Source organism: Anopheles gambiae, chromosome 2 (assembly GCF_943734735.2).
Source record: "Anopheles gambiae chromosome 2, idAnoGambNW_F1_1, whole genome shotgun sequence".
Taxonomy (NCBI): Eukaryota; Metazoa; Arthropoda; class Insecta; order Diptera; family Culicidae; genus Anopheles; species Anopheles gambiae.
The window spans coordinates 111,433,686-111,455,608 of record NC_064601.1 but is presented as its reverse complement, the minus strand read 5'-3'; the positions used below and the strand labels follow the sequence as shown (position 1 = coordinate 111,455,608).

Genomic DNA, 21,923 nt, shown 5'->3' with positions numbered 1-21,923 from the left:
AGTTCAAAGTTATGATTTGCTTATTTATTAAATTTTCTTCACAAAAAGCCTAGCGGTTAGAGACACGGTGCTAAAGTATGTAACTCCCTGGGGCGGGATTAATTAGCTCCCCGGGATCGGAAAGAACCCACTTCACGTTTGTGAGATGGTTCCGCTTACTCGTTCACTTAAGACTACGATAGAGAAAGTAAAAAGCGGGCGATAGTAAGTATGCGAAAAAGTACAGAAAAAAGAGTTATATCCTTTTTCGTTTTGCTCAAAGTCAAATAAATATAGAACAGCAAAACGGTGTACAGCTCGCGATTCTCTCTGTTCCCCCTATCATACAAAACGGGCAAGCTGCCCGGCGGCTGGCGGCTGAGAGAATGTGTCCACGGTATACGGTATCCCTCCAGTACGAGTAGTAAAAGTAGTTATTATGATTATAAAAGTATATATATGTATGTATGTATTTTATATGCCTAACTTCTTCCATCTCTCTACTCTTCCACTATTCTCTGTTAGCGTGTCTGCAATTTGAAACAACTCCCTGGTCCAATCATCGCGATCGAATCGGTACGTTACACTTCAATCACAGTACTTAACGTTATGAGCTTTAGTTTGGTTTAGCTGTGTGTGTGTGTGTTTGTGTTTGTTTGTGTTTAATTGTATGCTAATTCTAGCGCACTCCTCCAACAACCTCGGCAGCGAAGAGTTGAAAGTGATCACTCGGCCTAATTGCTAACCTTATGCTGGCTATACCCTATCTATGAGCCGGCAGGTGATGAGAAGGGAACGGGAGGCATTCTATTGAAGAGGATCCAACGTCCATCTCACTTGGGTATGTGGTCCAACGCGTGTAGTGCGTGTCTGTTCGATTGTCCTATCAAATAAATATGCGCATCGGTTTGGTTTTACCCCTTCCAGCGTGAACTGCTGATCATGATCAAAGACTCTTAACGCTCTAATGAAAATCTAATGCGCACTTAGCTCTCGTTTTGGGTGCGTTAATTAAAGAAATCGTATAACTCTATGGGGCTTGTTGTCCTTTTCTTTTTCATTCCAATTCGTTTCCGCTGTTCCACTGTTACAGCACATCTTCACACATCGTTCAGACATTGTTGGCATCTTCCGTCTGGTCGACGGCTATGCTGCGCAGTGATCTGAAATGGGGGTTGGGAGGTTCAAAGGTGTTATATTCTGCAAATGCATGATAGTGCCAAAAAGAAAGAAAGAGAGAGAGAGAGAGAGATAGATGAAGACATCAGAAGGGATTGACAGGAAAAGAGTTGGAAGAAGAAAGGTAGAGATGGATTGAGATCATTGTGGGGATTTAAATAATTTGCCCCGGCCAATGCTTACCTTGATCGTTCAAACAGTGACGGATCGGTGTAGATCGGTTCACTCGGGTCATCAAATTCGCTTTTAGGTGCACCGGCCCGGGACAGTGGGTTCATTACCGGGATCTGACACATACGCGACAGGTTGCTGTGTGAGAAAGAAAAACATTTTCCAATGATACGATCATTCTAATAAACATGATCATCTCAAGATCACCTACCCGGTAGCAAACGTTTTCTGCAGCCCACTGCCAAACAGTGACACTCCCGGCGTACGCACGTGCGGTGTACCAGCTCCTCCTCCTCGGCTTGCCGTCGAATGCGCCCGTCCGGACGCTTCAAACTGACTTCCTCCCGCGTTGTGGAGCGCAGAAGGACTGAACGAATTGACCGGTGAGCTACGGTCGAGCGTCCGGTTCTTGATGAACACCTTCCAGTAGCTACGGTACACAATGCCAGCCGCAAACGTGATGCTGATCAGCAGTATGATCAGCAGTATGACCGCACTGATCAGCCCGTAGTATTCGGCGTGCGTCAAACAGACCGACTCGATCGGTGCGACCATCTTGCGGGCGACCGTATCCTGTTGCATCTCTTCCCGCGACTGGAACACCTGCAGCGGACGGAAGTAGCGAGACTTTGAATTATTGCTTGAACCGTCAAACTTGTGCGTAGCGTTGTTGCCCTGCCCCGGAAATACCTCAATCATTTCGCGCACTTGCTCGGGCATTTCGGTCGGGCTGGTTGTGTCCGCTTCGGCCGTTATCGTATCACCGCTGGCGTCCCGTGTCTTGGCGCTGGTTGCGTTTTCGTTCACCATCGTACCGTTCACGATAGACACTTCGTCGTCCTCGTCGTCCGCTGGGTCCGGGTTGGCGGCTACCAGCGGCTCGGCTGTACCGATCGTTTCCGTCCCATTTTCGAGCGATCGTTTCCGACGACCAAACGAAGGTTCCGAACGGCCACTTGGTCCTGGACAGTATGCCTAGATGAAGGGTTTTATGAAGGGAACCATAATCGCGCAGTGTTCTTGAAACTGTTTCTCAAATACTGACTCAAATGAGTGAGTTAAATCTTAGCAATTATTACTTAAATGTTTGCGATTTCTTCAAGCTGACTTAACTCACACTACCGAATTGCTACTCGAACCACTAGAACTTTGGTATTAAGCACTTACCGGCTGACATCCTCCACGGCACGTACGGACGGTAGCCTCAAACACTAGGAAGTTTGATTCCGGTATCTTGAACGCGTTAAACCGTGCCTCCAGTGCATCATTGTCGCGTGATCGTCCCAGTTCGGGGAACACCAAACTATCAACTGGGCAGCTGAAGAACAGTAGAACAAATCACAATGTCAACTCACGCCAATCTGCAAAAAGCATCAACCCGCTTACCCATAATTATCGATCAGCTGTACGCTACGGCCCGAGTACGGATCGCGCGCGACCACATTCGTGGCGAAGATGTCCGTTGCGTGACTGTAGCCGTCCTGGGACTCGAGCCGGAACGTGAGCGGATCGCCTACGGCGATCGTAGTCGTCGGTCGACCCTGGTACAGTATCATCAGCCGCACCTTGTTGCTCATCGAGTTCTCCGCCGGCAGGTACTCGATCGGGATCGGACTACCGGATCTGTCAATCGATTGAAAGCTACGCTTGAGAAGCATTGCAACGGTCGTTCTTTGTCTCGGCGCATCATGTTCGTGGGGTTGTTGGGGTGAGGATCAGTGTTGCATCACTTTTTGCGATTTATCACCTTCCACAGCACGCACCACAACATGATGGGAGCAAAGGGTCTTTATGTTTCGGTACACAGATTCGGTGTTAGTAGCTAGTCTAGTTGCTAGTTACTTTGAGGTTCATGCAAGAAGATGACAGTAACATGCAGGAACATACGCATGCAAGAGTTTTGTAACAGCTTGGACACCTTCAGGCTGGAAGATCATTACTTACCCAGCGCCAATGTAGCCCGAGGTAACGACTGCTTCCCCAGGACCACGGAACATGCACGTCAGGTTGAAGCGCTTGTCGCGTCCCGTCTGCACATTGTCCGAGAACTGTACCACTATGATATTAGTCATCGTGTCACCGTACTGCAAAGAAAACGGGAAACGATGAGACCACGTCCCCAGCAGTTCAAGCTCAAGATTAGCAAGACAAGAACATCATCCTACCCGTTGCGTTCCACACTCGGGATATCCTTGAGGTCCACTAATTCTCAGCACATTCACCGTGCCACCGTTACCGCGGAAGAAGCATCGATCGTAGAACCCGTACGCGTAGATCCGCCCGACAAAGCCTTCCGGCGTGCGCAGCGTAAACTCCATACCGTCCTCGTTACAAACCTGTCCGACTGGTGTGCCAAGCGCAAAACCCCCAAAAACAATGCATTACAAAATATTCAATTCCAAAAAAATCCACAATTTATTCCTGTTCTATCTACCGCTGTGTGCCTTACCGTCCAAACACTCGTCGTGCGGTCCGCCTCGGCCCGGCGTCCGCTCGTAATAGTCCGCACTGTCACTCTCGAACATCTGCGTGCTCGGCACCTCCAGGTCGCGCGAGTCCCGATCGCTCAGCTCGCAGTTGCCCTCCGTTTCGTACGGTGCACTGTCGCGGTAGTTGAAGCTCCGGCACATAAAGTCCCGTGCGCCTGCACACTCCTGCTGACAGATGCCGAGGGATGGTGCGTTGATCACGCGCCGGATGTACTGCTTGCGCATCTTGCGCTTGGCGGCGACCTGCTTGAACGTGTCCGTATTGTCGCAGCGCGTTTCGTACGGTCGCTGTGGTCCGTAGCCACCGAAACCGTCGCCACCGCCGAGTGTGTTATCGTACCCGGTGCCTGAGGGGCCGTACGGAATTTCGAACGGATAGCCACCGCCGTCCGGTGCCATGCCGACGGCCGGACGCCGATAGCCTCGATCACGATCGGGAAACGCTGGCATTGGTGGTGGTAGAGGGGGTGGTAAGCGACCGCCCCCACTTGGGTAGTAGCCACCGTACCGATCGTCCACATATCCACGCTGCGGTTCATACCCACCCATGTAAGGATCGTAACCTGCTGAAGGAACAAAGAAGCGGATCTTAGCGAAAATCCAATGTCCTCTGCAGACTTACAGTAACCATTCTTGATGTGCTGCTAGCGTGGCAAACGTGTAGAACATAGATAGTAGTGAAAACAGGCAACTTACCCGATGGACGGCCAGGTCCGGTCATGTACTTGTGGAACGGCGACACGTTCGGCGAGGTCGGATAGCGGCCCTGCGCACCGACCGGTTCGAGCGGGTAGCGTGCGTCCGGAGCGGGCGGATAGCGATTGTTGTCAATTGGGCGGGCACCGGGAGGTGCCGGATATGGGTCTGGTCCGTAGCCACGGTTGGGTGGAGCTCGCGACGGTACTACCGGATACACAGCCGAACCGTACATGTGTGGCATGTACTGGGGTGGTGGGTAGCGTGTAGCTGGCGGTGCCATTACCGGGTAGCGTGAGTCCGGACGCTGAACGGGCGGTGGATAGCGCCCAGAGTCCGGTGGTGGATAGCGTCCAGATTCAGGGGGTGGATAGCGTCCCGAGTCTGGTGCTGGGCCGGGTGGGTATCGACCACCTGCGTCCGGCTGCGTTGGTGGGTAGCGTGCATCGGCCGGATAGCGCGAATCGGGCGCCGGATAGCGTGAGTCAGACGGTGGATAGCGATCCATCGGATAGCGCGAGTCCATCGGCATCGGTGGAGGATAGCGCGAATCGGAAGGGTAGCCTGAACCGGGCGGTGGCAGTGGAGGTGGTGGTGGATAGCGCATTGGACCGCCCGGGTACATTGGGTCGGGGTCACGATCGCCCGGATAGCGATCGGTGGGACCGTACCGGTCTCCTGGGAACCGATTGTCGTACACGGGAGGATAGCGTCCGTCGTAGTCGCCGCCACCCGATGGGTAGCGGTCCGTGCCCGGTCCGACCGGGTAGCGATCGGTCGAGCCGGGATAGCGATCGGTCGGTGGATAGCCACCGGGGAACGGTTCACCTGTGGGCGTGAGGAAGTGTGCTTAGGATTGTGTGGGTATTGCACGGCACGGTTCTTGGTGCCTTGGTTTTTGGATATTGCATGTGGTGTGAGCACAAATGTTGGGGATGTTCAGAGCAAGTACTTGCAGTTTTTGAAGCTACTGAAGTTCGTCAATTTTATTTCAATACTCAAAAAAGTGGAATATAGTTTAAGTGATCCTGAAGGGACTTATAGCTATTCATCTTTATTCTTTTAGATATTTATCTTGGAGGGATAACACATGAATGAAATAGAGCGGGACATATAAAAATGTGTTTCAGACTTAAGGACATTTAAAGACTTGGCGACATATCAAAGACTTGTGAAAATTCTACTAAGAGTTTTGTTATGTAGTATCGAAGAGATCATAGTTTGTATTATGGTATCATTTGACCTTCGAATAGAATATTTCTAGGCACCTTAATTCAATAATTCAGCTTTGCTCATCAAGGTTAATCAAGATATTCACCTTGAGGAGATAAAACATGTAAAAAGTATGACGGAATGATCAAAACGCTCATTTTTGAAAACAACTAATCTTAGAGATGCTTCAGATTAGAGAGACCTCTGTATTCTCCTCTCACTGTATATAAATTATTAAATTGATTAAATACCACATACCGATTATTGACAAGGTGCAACGAATCGCAAGCAATGTACATAACGTGTAACCTACCTCCATACTCCGGTCTCGATCCCATAGGATACCGATCACCCTGCGGATAGCGTCCGGGTGGAATCCTATCATCCGGCACACGATCCCGATCGCGATCTACGGTAGAAACAACCAGAGGATTTTAGTGGGAAATGGAACCCAAACGCTTCAGGCGCTTCTTTTAACCTACCTCCTCCGTACGGTGGTCGCCAATCGGTTGGGTCCGGTCGCCCATTGGTCGTATCCGTGTCTCCCCCGACTAGGTGCGCTTGGAAAAAATGGCAACGAGAATCGGAATATCGCAGATAAAGCGGGTATTTGTTGCGGTGGGTTCGAATCGGGGTTGGTCATTGTGGAACAGTGGGTGTGTGAGTAGCAAAGCGGCGGAATGGGTCGTGAACGGGATAAAAAGGATGGAAGGAATCAGGTGGAATCAATGAGAATGTTAAAAGAAATAGTAGTTCAAGGGTGGTCAATCTCACCCTCACCCACCCAGGAAAAAGCCTGACGTTCGAGATACTCACGCATCAAATTCTCATAGTAATCGTAATCGGCATCGTAGATGATGCGCATACCGTCCCGCTGGTTGTAGCGGCTGAGACGACAGGTGCGGAACCGATCGCTGTACACGGCCGACCGGCACTGGAAGCTCGTCTGCCGCAGGCACTCGTCAAGACACTCGCTCAGCGACCTGCCAGTGATTTCCGAGTGAAACTCCCCACCCAGACGCGAGTTGCGATACCGCTGGAAGGCGGTATCGGGCCGGCGGCCACTCGCAAACAGATGGGACGTGACGGAGTTGTCCGGATATTCGGCACCACGCTCTGGGTCGGTTGGGACGTACATAGGAGATCGCAACAAAATGTTGGAGTTTTGTTACTAAAACGTTTCGCTTGAACGCTACGGCGCTTTGTCTTGGATGGCACTTTTAGGCCCCCATTGGATTCCCCCGTAAGGTTTTTGTTTGTGTATGGTTCTTTATGGGCAAAGCCTAAGGACACCTGAAGATCTCGATCGAATGAATGACCTTTGTTAAGACATCAGGACCTAGGTCATGTTGGGAAGGAAATCGCTGACAGGACAAATTGACGCGAATGCTTTGGCGGGCCCAGTTTTTTTTCTATTGGTTAAGGCTCGTCGTCTCAGCAGCAAAACCAGGGCGGAGGTGTTCAAAGGTGGGACAAGAATACAAACATTGGCCTCAAACTGTGACGCTTGGGAAGTGTGGGAAGAAGGAAGCATTGGACGCACCCCTTGAAGGATGCCCCAATCTACAGTGACGTGGGAATGATGGATCAGATGGACTTGAGGTAGGTAAGCGTGCTTTTGAGATACTTAAGCTTATTACAGGGAGAAGGAGAGATATATAGCGTTTAAGCGTGCGTATGGACCTTCTCGTATCGTACTACTGCTAGAGGTGGATCTATTTCCACCCTCAGAACGAGCTGAACCTTGACAGGGAGAATCCAATGAGCTCTAAAATACCAAACTAGAGCCACAACCCCAGAATTGAAGGGGGTTACAACCCCCGTACTGCAGGGTCTTAGGCAAGCGAAGCGCAAAGCGAGGTTATCCATTGCTTCCAGGTACGGTAGCAATCGGTTTGATTTGGTACTTACGATTATCCAGACACACCAGATCGTAGAAATGATGCGTCGGGCTTGAGCTGATGCTCAGATCGTCCTTTTGCGACACGGAGTCCTCCTCCGACAAGATGCACTGCTTCGTCTGATCGTCAAACTCGATCGAGCGGCAGAAGTACTTTTCCGCACGCAGACACAGCGATTGACACTCTTCCAGCGTCATGTTGTTGAAGATCTCCACCTCGAACGGGCCGCCGAGACGTTTGTTCTCTTCCTTCACGTACACGATCAACCCATCGCAGCGCCGTTCCGCGTTCAGACAGGTGTTCTCCAGGTAGTCCGAGTTCGGATCGTCCTCTAGCAGTTCGGGATGTGTCCGGCGGGTGAACCGGCTCATGGCGCAGCTGCGCAGAGTAGAGTCATAGTTGGCCGAGCGACAAACGAACGAGAATTCGTTCAGGCACTTGTCCTCACAGTCGGAACGATTGGCAGCCGTAACCTCCTTGATGTCGGACACCGGGAGCTTCAGCTTCTTCCTTGGATGACGCTCAAACACATAGCGTCTGCTGGGACATTCGCGATCGGGACGACTAGCTGTTTGGGGAGGAAAAAGTTCAAAGAATCCTCAAAACCTGTTCCTACGAATATCATGACAATTAGCCCTTCTCTACTTACAGGTGATGCAAACTTCCGTAAAATGGACACTGTTCGGGACGAGCATCAGGTTGCCGATACCCTCAGGAGCGGCCTGTTCCCGCGTCAAATAGCACGTCGATTCCTCATACTCAACGCTGCCACTGAACGAAGCAATTCGGCTACCGGGCTGGAAATCAAAGCTGGTGCAGGCCCGGCCAAGATTGTTCGAGGCGGTACGATCGCGCAAACACAAATCCTGGCACTTCTCCAGCACTCGAAACGGTGGTGCCGAATCACGCACGACGTCATCGTCGAACCCCTGGAGCTGCTGGTTTGGTAGCCGTTCGTACAGTACGCGACCCTGGCCGTTGTTGCAGGTCGTCTGACCCAGGACCAGGGCGAACCGGGCAAGCAGCACGAGTACGGTTACGTCCGATAGCCCCGGTAGGAGCTTTTGCCTTTTGCGCATAGCGAACACGAGCAGCGACTGCTGCTAGTTGCCACCGGTGCAACTGTACAAAATGGCCGATGTGGTATGGACCGTTTGGTGATTATTCCGATTTCAAAAGAACTGACAGGTATTTAAAGTTGTGACGAGTAGATTTAGGCTCTTGTCAGTATTAAGTGTCGTTTGAAGGAGTAGGCCTAAACAGAAAGTGTTTTCTGCATCTTTCGTTCATGTCACCACTTCATAGCTTTCAACGAGCTGAAAAGAAGGTAAATGGGTTCAAAGGACCTTAGTTATCGAATCCAATAGGATTTATTCTTCTTAACACAAGCTCTAAGCGTCCTAAATCGCAATTTTCCCTATATCCGACCCATAATTTTCTATTTTACTAATAATTGCATAATTTTAGGCGTATTTCTAGGCTGTTCTTTGTTATACGATTTTATTTATATCAAATTATTCCTTGCTTTTCCCTTCTCTATGTTGGATATTAGAGCTTAATTGGCTTTAAATATACCATATGTGGTGAGCCTTTGTGCAAAAACTTTCCTTTTTCACCACACACAAATCTCCTATTTCGGTGCAAATTTGTTCTATGCCTCTACACAACAGTATTCGTAGTTTGTGAGCTAAGCGAGAGTTCCATCAAGAACTGTACCGATCTGTATCCAAACACACAAAAACCTTTTCATTCCACGTATAGAGAGAAATTTTCCACAGCCACCCAGCACCATCCCTGGGGCGGGTGCGTTTAACTTAATTCGTTTGTTCCCACTCATCCTCCGCTCGTACCTAAAAAGCCACTGCGATGCGATCAAATGCGACCATTCTAAAAGTGTGCGGGAAGGCGACGCTCGGCATGTGCGGGAAGGGTCAGCATTCGGTGGCCCTTGGACACTGGTCGTTGTAATTGTTTGCGGTTGTGGATCGCGCGGTGTGCGTTACGCAGAATGGTTCGGCCGGAGCGCAAAAGAGAAAAACCGGAACCAACTTCCGCTGCTGATCGGAACAGTTGATTTGTCACGGTTTATGAGTTTCAAAAAACACGACCGAGCCTGTTGGGCACTGGAGCCTGAGGGGCAATGGAGAGGGGAAAGCAAGGGAGCAGCCAGAACTAGGGAAAATGGGCTAGAACGAGCTGAAGAGGGCGACCCCACGTTGATTGCATTTTTGAAGCTGGAAGGGTGCTGTGGGATCGTATGGTAGCGCTGATGGAATGTCGTTACTGTGCTGTGGGCTTTTCGATTCACAAAGTGAGTGTTTGGTGGGTTTGTGTGTGGAACGTTTTCTGTGGTCAAATGAAATGGTTTGGCGTGCTGGCTCGATGGTTAGAACATTACCGAGCAACTCGAGCGTGATCACTGAAAATTGGACCATCAGTGCTCAGAATCAGGTGGTTGGTACCTTTGGGTAGGGCGCGTGTTATCAACACGGGGAAATTTGAGCCGAAGGACAGTGGGTACAGTAGCCACCCATGGGCCACTGATTGAGGTCAGCCACAGAGCAACAGATTCTGATTCTGATCGAACAGCTCGTGTGTAACGCGGCTGGTGTAACCCTTCGCTCGTGTTAAATGACGATTGCATAGGGAGTTGTAGAGGGAATAAAAACCACTGTTAACTGTGGCGAGGTCGCGTGCGTTTGTGGTTACGATCGAATTAGGGGTTTCCTGTTTTTTCGATACGTGATGATTTGTGTCGATCGATCGAGGTAATTTGAAGGTGTGACAAAATTAGTCGAAAGGTGTTTTCTTTTGTGCACGCTTCAGTTTTCAGCGCAAGGGCTGCACAGTTTACTGAAGAGGGGAAAAAAGTCTAAAACATGTTAGATGTGGTTTACTGTGCATGAATAATTATCCGAAGTAAGGGTAAGGGTTGTTGCAGTTAATAATGTTGAGGAGTTACATCGATCGCTTATAGGCTAAGTACATAACACGCATGTAGATTGAATTTTAAAAGTTTTAAAGAGAAAAAAATAAAATTAAATTATGACGAATAAAAAACATGCAAAACATTTGAAACCAAATAAAAACATCCAAGAGGGCATAACAGAGGAGAAAAACGTTGTAAAATAAATATCAATGAAATATCAAAATTAAGATGTAAATTAGTGTGTGTTGGAATTATTTAACAATGCTTCACAATTCAAGAGTAAACTCCACCATTTCAGCGTTGAATAATATCACAAAAATTTATAGCAAAACACTGAGATACGTTGTATAAATGAGTGACCAATGCATTTACCTATTTTCAAATGGCTCAAACATTTAAAAGCATTTTCAATCAGTTTTGTTCACCGTTTATGCTGTGAACAGCGTGCATGGTACTGATATACTAAGATACTAAGAGTGATCGTTACTTTTTATCCACTCAGATCGCCTAAAGGTATGCAACATTTGTTATGGATTGTTTGTCTAAACACAAAAATACTTAAATTTTGCAAATAAAATGTGTCTATACGCATTGCAAAGCATCTAAAGTACACACAACGATTTACTTATATTATACACTAATCGAATATTAAAGAAACAGATAGTAATGGGAAGATGGGGATCACAAGTATCATCCACTTTGCATTCTTCTCTTATACTAATTCTTCATGATTTTCTTCTTCATTATCTAATATCTGTTGAAAAGCTCTTTTTCCTCACCTGTTAAATTCAACACACTGGCACAACAAGACACTGGAACTACTGTAGCACACAAATTGGTACACTTAAATGAAAATTTTACCGCTGTAACTGAAACGCACTGTGCTTTACAAATGATGAGATGTCACTGAAAGCTACAAGCACACTTAACTACTACTGTTAACGAACACCCAAAATTCAGTACAACACTTGGTTTAGAATTTTCACCGCCAGCACCAAACACCACTAAGCAGTCAGTAAAATCATTCTTTAAACTCACAATCTGCAACACGAAACTAATACAAAGCTCAACGTAGAGCTTGTTGCTTCCACCAGCAAACTTTGTCACCAAAACTCAGGCAGTATGTTTGTTAGCTGGCTGGCTCAGTCCTTTCCAGTAGCACTGTTAGCGTTATGCAAAGCGATTGTGTAATCCAATGGGGATTTTTGGGCCAAAAATCTTCCCTTGCATCGATTGCAACCCACCTGCAAAACCGGCGCACCAACTTTAGCTTCGGCGCAAACAAAACCGTTCACAGCGAGATCTCGTAAAGCACTGAATATCGGGCGGCAGAATATTCTGCCTATAATGTCCCCATTTTTCCGACCACCCATGAAAGGCAAATTAGCTGGCTGACCCTTTAAAGGGGGGAGGGGAGTGATAAAGCAAACCAAGCTGGAAAGGGATGGATGATGCACGATGGTTGAGTGTATGACAAAAAACAGCTTACAACAGTAAAGAAGAAACCCACACTGACTAACTATTTTGTGCGACACAGAGCTGACGTGACGCATTGGCTGTTGATTTTTTATTTTTAGTTTTGTTCCGATCGTTCACAGTGGACAGTTTTACATATAGTCTAACGAGAGAGAATAGGGAGGAAAAAGATGGAATGCATTATCAAGTGTGTGTGTGTATGTGTGTGATGGGTCGGTGGTGTTGGTGCGACGTAAGTCCGATCTGCGCGTATGATCAATTGTGATCTATCGCGTCAGGTTGAACGCTTCGCTGACCCGGACGGCCACCCCATCCACCCGCACACTCATCGGGAGACAGTGGTTGGAGAGGTGATGAAATGGAAATGCGATTTTCATACACCAAGCGGGTGGATTGAAACGAAAAAGAACTACATCGGCGGGGCGGTTTGGGGACAGCAAAAAAGCGGAAGTTCTTTTGTTGCACGCATCCGGAAAGCGGCGCTGTGTGCGAGTGTGTGAAGCTGCGAGGTGAGCTACATCGATGGGTGAGGGTGACGAATTGGAAACTGTTTGGCTTGAAGCAAGAGTTCACCGACGCGTTTGAGCCATTGGGGGAGCAGGGAGGAGATGGTCATGTTGAGAGAAAAGTTTTTAGCCCCGAACAAAGCCCGAATCGGGTTTAAACGCGTCCATCGTCCATGGCCAGCGGTGAAAAAAACGCGATTTGCGATGAGGGGTTTTGGGCGTTTATGGGCGTTTCGGAGCTTTTTTTTTGGGGAGGAGAGCAATATGACAAATTTGAAGCGATGTGGAAAAGGCCACTCAGCGGGGAGGACACATTTCGCATTTCAAATGATGTCATAATTGATGAAAATGTTGCAAAACTTTTTATTTAACTAAGCATGATTCCTTGCATTTGGTGTGCTATTAGCATGAGACAAAGAGGCATATTTTTTTTGTTTTATTGATTGCCATGTTAAACACAATAATGGCTAATTTATCCATAAACAGGCAAAATTCTAATCAAAATCATAAAAAATATACTTAAAAAGACTTTTTAAACTCATTGCTCGGTAGGAAGTTCTTTACAAGAGTTAAACAGCCGTTATAAAGTTGCTGTCTAAAATCCATTTTATTATCATCAAACACTATTCCAATTAGAAATACTATCAATCTATTTGAATCTCTTTCACAAGAACATTTGTTCTTAATTCAATTATGAATGCAAACAATCATTCCGCTTATGCAACTGACGTTATCACGAGCCACCGATCTTTCTATGTCATGGTAACGTAAAGCCGGGGACGCCCAAGAACAAATCTATACAAAAACACAAATCATCATTACGCGATGAGTTATCGCCAAGGTTGCATGCAGCATTCCAACCTTCAGAGATTATCAGCACACAATTCAGCTCAGTTTAGATGTAAAAATGAAAGAAAAAGAAGCAGAGCAGCGGGTAAATCCTGTCAGAAGCGACCTGCAATTGCAATAGAATCAAATAAACGCTATTCCTCTCTCCACCGGTTCTGATGCAATGGACATCAATTCTCGATACTCTTTGAAGCAATGAACAAAAAACGAACCTGCTTACGCATTGCAATTTTGTATTTTCTTACATTCTACGGAGCGGGAGAAGATGTTCGTTGTTTGCAGCACACGCGAGGCACACAAGACAACGTGCACGAGCAAGGACAGGTGAAGCATTTAATTAGCATTTTCCCGGAGATATCCTCCGGGATATCAATCGAACTGTCCCGCGTGCGCAATCACTGGCTGGAGGAGCGAAAACGGGCAGCAGATTTCTATTTCCCCATTTCTAGGTTTTATCTGTCTGTTTCTTGCCACAACCACCGCGAGGGGAATGCTCAGTTCGTATCGGGGTGGCTATAAATCTCGGATCGAACGCTGTGTTTGAAGTTGAATGTACGATTGTAATCATTTGTGGAGCGGTTCCGCAAGCGCATTGCGCAAAGAAGGGGGCTTTCACGTACCATTCTCGATAAGATGTGATGTTCGGCGTGCTGGCGCAAAAGGGGTGTCATCGGGGCATCGTAGATCATGACAACTTGATAACTTACTCCCGTGCTACTTGCGGACGTGATTTGGGGAAGGCGTCTGGGATTGAAGATTTTTCTCTGTATAAAGCAAGAAAATTTCTACCGATGAAAACGATCGGTGTTGAAGAGGCGATGTTTCTATTTCAAATCGAAATAATTATAATACAGTAGAAAAAAAGCTGCAAAAGTCCTTCAGCAAACAGTGTGCCCGGGTCTTTTCAAACCCGAGTGAACCTCAGTGTGAAATGTAGAGCAAGATCACAGTAGTTAAATTTAACCATTTCCAAACAACATACAAACGACGCATTGAAATTCCAACCGACGCTGACGGTCAAATCGAATGCACCGGGCGGATGTTTGGTAGACCGTTCCGCCCGCCCATCGGTAGCGAGCTTGGCGCCCTGTGGTCACCGTGGCTTAACCGCAGCATTGAATGGCTTTAAACCGAGCACTAACAGTGGCACGGTTTCACACATTGATCACTATCAATCGACATCGACGGCACGACGGGACGACGGGTTCTGGGTGGGACACCTTCACGCCTGGGTCACACTTTTCCATTGGTGTTAATTCGGTACGTTACCAGTGCCCAGCATCAGACCGGCAGTCTGTTTCGGGGCAGTCAGGTGCGAAGGTCATCCATGGGTAATGTATCCGAAAATAATAAAACTAACCCAGCAGCACGTACCATACGCACGAGCACTAAATGGCTAGAACGTGGTGGATGCTGCACTGATGCGACCACAATGGCATTGTGGTACAGGGCTTTGGGGAGTGATTTGCATTTTAAACCTTCTAGCTCAACTTATTCCAACCCTGAACTCCCTGAAATGATTTATTTGTCGGTGCCCGGGAAAACAAAGCCACCGTTTTTGGTACGACCGATCCCCGGGATTGTCATGCGTTGGATTGGTCGATGGTCAACAAACTTTTATCGAAGATCTCAATAAATTTAAACTCGACAGTAATTCCTGGCTCTTTTTTTAGCAATGGGTTCCTGTTGTTATGGCTGATTCGCGTACAATTGTGACCAGATGGAGGTTTGATTAGTTTCACATTAGTGGTTATTTTGGCGACAGGTTCAGAGACCTTTAAACAACGTGTTGCGCGTGGTTGGAAGGTCATTTGGAGGTGTTTCCAGAAAGATTGTATACATGTTCAGTTGATGGCATCAATTAAGCCGGCTTTAGAAAGGACGATGACTTAGAGGATTCTTTTGATTTAATATGCCATTGTTTAATAAAAAGATATATTCAAAATGTATTCATGAGCTTAAATCTCTATCATCATGTGTCGATCATGAACTTGCCATGTCCTTTTTGACCTTTGTTAGAGTTTTTTAGGAAATGTACTCAGAGATTTGCATAGTCTACATAAATATAATGATGAAGCCCATTAACACGACTGTTAATTACTATACTATTTATTTATTAAGAACTTCATAGAATATGAATTATCTGCAAATAAAAAAAAAAAATAAGTCTAAATCGATCGATTAATCGAATTTATCCCATATCGATAAATGAAATCCTTACAAGTTTGAATATGCCAGAAAGCTCTCCAAAATCACTACGATTGCGGCTGATTAATTTAATGACTAAATATGGCTTTAAACTGATCATGATCTAAAATTCAATTGATTTATAGCATCAAAGAAGATATAAGGATTTACCAGCAACTAATTCATAAGAAAGTATTCAGGAAATTGCTAACATGTTGTGATGTAGATTTGTTCTGATTTTTTTAGGTTTCGTTGCTCTGTGATGATCTGTGTTGAATATTGGCTCTTGTGAACCTTAATGGCATTCTCAGAATATTTACAAGATCGATTTACAAATCATTATATCATGCAGCCTGAACAGCTAGACACAACTTTAAACCGATAATGTATCTACAATTGATAAGACCTTCTCATTTCACCCACTTATATGCTTTAAAGCAAACAGCGCAACGCATGACGCCTGGAAACCTGCCAAGAAGCGAGCAAAAATCGGAGGCAAAGCGGGCACCAACGAGCAAAAATAGGTTCATTAAAGTGTACCGACGCAACGATTACTTTGAACGGGAACATCAATCAAACATGGTGGAGTGTTAAATGTACCACCTACCCCCTAAACTTCCCGGCACAAAAAATAATAATAAGAAAACAAAACATCTGAGTAAGGTCGGGAAACAAAAACCTCATCACTGGCAGGAAATGCCTGATGCCGGAGTGAAATCGAACAAATGGCGTGGACCGGGTGGTATGTCCCGCGCGGTACAGTTGCGAGAAAACAAAACGGGATCATCTTCCGAGCAAATTCGCCGAGCGATCACTATGCCGCCTGACGTCGTTGTTTTGTGTTTTGTTGTTTAGGATGGTGGACTCTGGTTGACCCGTTGGCTGTTTTGCGAATCTCAGCGTGAAGACTGCTCTTTGGACTGCTGTTTACGCTCGAGGTTAATCGACACTATTTGGGTTGATGTTGCTCGGGTACTAATGAGCAGTATTTGTTAGAGGATCTGGAATGGATAAGGTTAGGTTTGAAGACAGGAAATGAGATACTTGCTCTTTCAAGTTATTTAGGGAGGTGGCAAAAATTTGCACACTTTCATTTCTGTTCCTTCCGATAATCTTATCAAGAACATGACACATTTGTCATTCAAAACATTTACATTTAATAGCTTAACATCTGCATGACTTACAGAACTCGTTTCAATGTGAGATTAATCAAACCAAGTTTCCAAGTTTTTTTTAACCATTCAATGACATAAATACCTCATTCAAACTGGAAGAAGAATCATCTTCCCTGTGAAATTCGAATGCTCTCACCATGCTCCTGATATCTAATCATACAATCTAACATCATGTTCCGCAGGCTCCTCAATCACCGTTAGACACCGTTCTTATCCATCCTCAAAACGGGCGTAGCAAAACCGCGAAACCACAACAACCACTTGACCAAGGTGCAGCACGGTGCACCTGAAAACGGGCAAACCTGAGAGGGCCCTGGGTGGATTTTCACGGCCGTACGAAACGAGACGTGCTGTTAACAAATAAATTATGATCAATATATGGACCCGCGCGGCGACTGAAAACTAGCCGACCGGTACACCGTCAACTGGACAGCATAAACGCACGCGTAATGTGTGTTTAATGTGCGGTCATGTACGCCGGGACGCCGTCATGCCCAAAGTGGAAAGTCTGGTCGAGCAGGATCGAACGGGGTGAAGATGAACCGGCGAACAGGCGAACATCGCGGCGAATTCTCAGGGATGCTGGAAGTGCGCACGGGGTTCGGAGCCTCCCAAAACCTCATTGCGACTCTGACCTTAAACGCGGTGAAGTGTGATGCAAAGCTAGTTTTGTTTTAGTGGCGATAGCCGAGGCCGTCCTCGTTATTTGCATGTAGCGCTCGGGATAGGGCATTCGGATGTTTCAAGCATCATCTACTCGCGGGGTTTACACTCTATTCCCCGGATGCACCCGGATCTGTGCGCTCGTTTAAGCCGTTTGAACCGTTAATTATAAGTTTGAAATGTGTGGTCAATGTACGTGTTTAGACAGTAAAAAATGTCTGCAAGTTTTTTAAGGTGTTCCCGATTTGAAGTAAATGTTTGAAGTTCAGTCTTTAATGTTTAATGTGGAGCAGTTCAGGTTGGTGTGCAGCCGTTATTAAAATGCATTACTGATGTTCATTCAATGCATACAATGTGGATATCTTGTTTTAGAAATGGATTTATATTTCCGTTCTCAATTTGGTTCAGTTTTTTACAATGTATTTTTATACATTGTAATATTTCTGCGAGATTATCCAATATTTTGATTGCATAAATAGACAAGTTAATGTCAATTGATTGAATGTTGTTTCTTTGTAGTGTTTAACATCATTTTTAAAATTTATGTAAAATTGAAATATACAAACACAATGCAGTTTAAATAAAAGAAACTGGAATTTCATTACATTTATTACAATCCCATGGTAAATCATGAAAAAAGCTCCAATCGCCTCTCACCACCATATATAAATAAAAGTAATCTGGACAAGAAAACAACACCTTTATTATTCCAAGCTGCTTTGAAACTACTGTTTCCCATGTTCGGTAATGCACGGCAATGATTAAAACCATATTTCAACACATCACAGCGACCAACGCAATCGCTCTCGCAAATGGACGATTTGTGTCATTACATGAACATTAGCGTACAAAGAACCTGGGAAAATCTAATCCCCATCCTCCCCACGAGCGAAGCAAATTCATGGCTGTTTGGAAGAATTTTCCTCCAACTCCCACCGGTGTAGTATGCGAACGATCATAAGCGTTCAATTGTGTATACCCAATCACACAGACGCGGCAACATTGATTGGCATTTTGTTTGCACCGCTGGAGGAAAATTCAAAAGCCACATAAATAAAACCGATCCCGCACGTCGTAGGACATGCGCATCATCAGCTTCGAAGGGGGCAAAACAACGCACGAGTTACGCACAGATCGCTGCTGCTCAGCGACGCACCATCGTGCCCCAATGGGCAGTTTTCCCAGGGGACGCAATAAATTACCCTGATTGCTCACGGAATGAATTACGACGAATCTTCATGCGGCTCTCCCGGTTGAATCATCTTTAGACGCGCCTTTACAGCGTTGTAGTGTTTTGTCCACCGACCAAACCATGCGGGTACACGACCGTCAACCCCCGAGCGCAGGTGAAGAAGGTAAGCGGCTCTCGGCTCTAATGAAATATTTATAAAGTTTTCAATTTCTTCAATTGTCCATCGGACGCCCCCTCGGGAAACGGTTTTGTCTTTGGGGGTAAGGGTGACCGCCGGTTTGTACCGGTAACTCCGCAACCGGTTGCCGGAGACAACAGATCCCGTGCGTACATTATGGGGCGGTAGGGACGCATCTGCTACGCCAGCCCCAACATGGGTGTCCACGCTTGCGGTGGAGCATTTACTGCCAGCTCATTTCCACATAAAGTCAGACCCGGCCGTGAGACAGACCGTATCGGGGATGAGCCTTGCTTTTGCATTTCTTTACGAAATCGGTTTAAGCGGAGTTGGGCTTGCGATAGGAGTTGCTTCAGCGTTGCAGCGTTACATGGTGCAGTTGCGTTTGTTTGGGCAGGCCCGGGATGAGGCTAGATGAGGGCCGCAATAAAAACCACGAGAGTAGGACAATGATCTAAGTGACAAGTGCGTATTGCGAGCAGGTGTCAGTTCACCTGTTTGTTTATCGTACCAATTGGGCATTAAGCGCGTGCTTGGGGTGGTAAAGCTGGGGGAGCAAGTGAAGCGATCGAGCGTGACAGCGTTCGGTTGGGGGAAGTTTTATCGCTCTTCGTTACTGCAGGCGTGATGGAGCGTAAAATATTGATTGCTTGTCCCGAGCGCTCGGTGTGAAGCAAGGTTGGAGGATTATATTGTACCTAGGCCTTTGAAGATTCAGATTTAGAATGAATGATGATATTAATTTGTTATGGTTAGTTTACTTTATTTAAAAACGTAAAAAACACAAAACAAAAGCCTACGGATAATATTCCATTAAATCCACTGAAGCTTTCTGCAAACACGACTTGATTTTGAATAGTTTAAATTGTTCTAAAACCTTATATTGAAAGCAGTTTGTAGACATAAATTAGATACTTTATTGACATTTATAAAAAGGGGTTCGTCGCGTGCTCTTAAATTGAAGTCTATTGAATGTTACATTGAAGGTGAACCTATTTAGTAAAAGATGATTTAAAAAATAAGCAAAATTGAACAGAAAGAACTATTTTTATTATTTTACAGGTCCTTCAGTCAATTCAACTTTTCAGCAACATTTGCACTTGTTCCACTTTTCTTCATTCCACGTTTAAAAGTACAAGATACAACAATTCCTATCTAAAGCAGGATTGTTTTCCATATCGTTTCCTATGATAAATACTACTCGTAGGTGCCATTTTTTTATTCAAACTACTCCACCGTGAAATTCGATCCAATCGGGTTAATACTTTCTGTGCATGCAATGTCATCATATGTCGCATCGAGCCATGTTACCCATCCTAAATAACATTCAGCTAGAATCATTAATTTCCCCCTACGAAATCAGGTCGTTTTGGACATGATACCACAGACACAGGGAAAGGATTGCCTCTCGGTCCACTTTTCTAGCCTGTTCTAATACCAACCAACAAACCCCTAAACAAGGATAACGGTTTCCTGGTACAGGGCGCAGTTGGTGCTTGAATTTTGCATCTCTCTGCATCCCGCTGCTGTGCGGATGTAAGGCATGCAGCGGCCAGTGTGAAGATGGAACAAGAATCCAAACGAGCCCCCTTGCACAGTCGCTGAAAAATGTTGTCCGGAACCAGTTTCCACGGATTCAGGTTGATCGAGCCCGGAGCAGCAGCTTTCCAACGGTGCCGGTGGCGGGAAGAAGAGACTGTGTATGAGATAAATTTGCCTGCCCGCGGATGCTTGGATGCGGATCCGATTGGGATAGGTGCACCGATTTTTCCCAGTTTCGAATTTCCGGTTTGTTTGGGTGGGAAGCATTTATGCATCGCAGGAGAGGAGGCAGCTAAAAAGTTGTCTTTCAACCAGCGCAGATTGTGTGTGAGTGTTTTTGCTGGTGGGAGGGATAGAGTGTAATTTTTCTTTTCCCCCCATCGAGAGTGGGGCGAGCTTTCCCGTTAAGCCCCGAGTCCGGTCAGTCCTTGGGTGAAATAATCTAGCGTTTGGTAATGGACGAAACCAGAATGCTGCGTTGCGTGCATGTGTTGCGGCAGCAATGATGACATAATTAGGGACCGGTACCTTAAAAGTGGACCAAATACGATGGTGGTGCGTTCTCCTGGGCAGCTTAAACGAGCTGTTGGGGAAAATTATCGACCTGAGAAGCTGATAGTTTTGGTGGGCAGGTGGTAATGGCGAGTAGTTTAGGCTCTTAGAGGCATTAGAAGTGATTATATTTTCATTGGAAAAACTGGTTAGACAGAAGACTTCAAACTAACAATATGATTAGTGTAATAGATGCTGAACACATTCAAATACGGTAGAAATGTTCACACTACATACAGCCCATTTGTTTTTAGAATCCTCGTAGAAAAGCTTCAATAGATCGTACAATAATAGGCAACAATTTGCACTGTTTTTCGATCATAATTTCCTTCCGTGCGTTTCGTACCCGCTGATGAGCTCATTCCAGCATTGTTCTGTTGTTGTTGATGCTGTTTAAAAATAGATCTCCGGGGTGTGTTGATCTCAGACGGATTACGTGCGCTTCAAACGGACCAACGAAAATGATCTTCGGCTGCGGTTACATTACCGTAGAGGTGTACCGCTTAAACCTTCCCGAAACGCCGGAATGCCGGTGTAAAAAGCGGGAAACAATCATCGCACGGTGCCGGTATCCGCATGTATTACATCGAAATAAGTTGCTACTTACCGATTTATTTCATTTCTTTCCCGAACAATTGTGGTTCTGGTTGGAGGGTGGGAGAGGGTAATAAAATTTAATGATCATGTCTTGGTTTTCTTTGATGGGTGTACTTTTGGGTAAGCTTTAAAGGGAAGTGAATGATTAGAAGCGTTGACGTCAGTCATGACCTGTTGAAAACAACTGTTTAAAGGGAAAAAAACTCATCTATAGTTCATATTTTTACCCTATATGCTAAGGTTTTTTTTTCTGGAATGTTCCATCCACACACGCATAGAACACTAGGTGACACGGTTAATAATGATCGTGCCCCAAAGTGGACGCCACAAAACAACGGTCAACAGTGACAGGGCGTTATGTCGTTATCAGGTTGCGTAATGGCTGGATAAATTAAATCATTTTAAATTGCTTTTCTTCTACCCCGCACAGTACGCACGCTTCACTGAGTC

General features: G+C 46.0%; 1 protein-coding gene across 8 annotated transcripts; it reads right to left on the bottom strand.

Moving 5' to 3' along the window:
- Positions 1-2: 2 nt before the first annotated feature.
- Positions 3-11,903, bottom strand: LOC1270003 (uncharacterized). 8 transcript variants are annotated; one of them, XM_061645936.1, is made up of 17 exons: positions 11,801-11,903; positions 11,336-11,485; positions 8,277-8,943; positions 7,638-8,195; positions 6,543-6,842; positions 6,209-6,286; positions 6,040-6,135; positions 4,515-5,342; positions 3,779-4,384; positions 3,495-3,673; positions 3,274-3,413; positions 2,716-2,970; positions 2,497-2,647; positions 2,020-2,304; positions 1,541-1,956; positions 1,342-1,467; positions 3-1,142 (listed from the first exon to the last, which is right to left on the bottom strand). In XM_061645936.1, exons 3-17 carry the CDS (start codon positions 8,704-8,706, stop codon positions 1,091-1,093), a joined length of 4,500 nt encoding a protein of 1,499 aa, XP_061501920.1. In that variant the 5' UTR covers positions 8,707-8,943; positions 11,336-11,485; positions 11,801-11,903; the 3' UTR covers positions 3-1,090. The 8 variants fall into 8 exon arrangements, with proteins under 8 accessions (XP_061501920.1, XP_061501924.1, XP_061501923.1 ...); XM_061645940.1 differs by having other exon boundaries at positions 3-1,179; positions 11,336-11,890; XM_061645939.1 differs by having other exon boundaries at positions 1,541-1,932; positions 11,336-11,890.
- Positions 11,904-21,923: the final 10,020 nt, after the last annotated feature.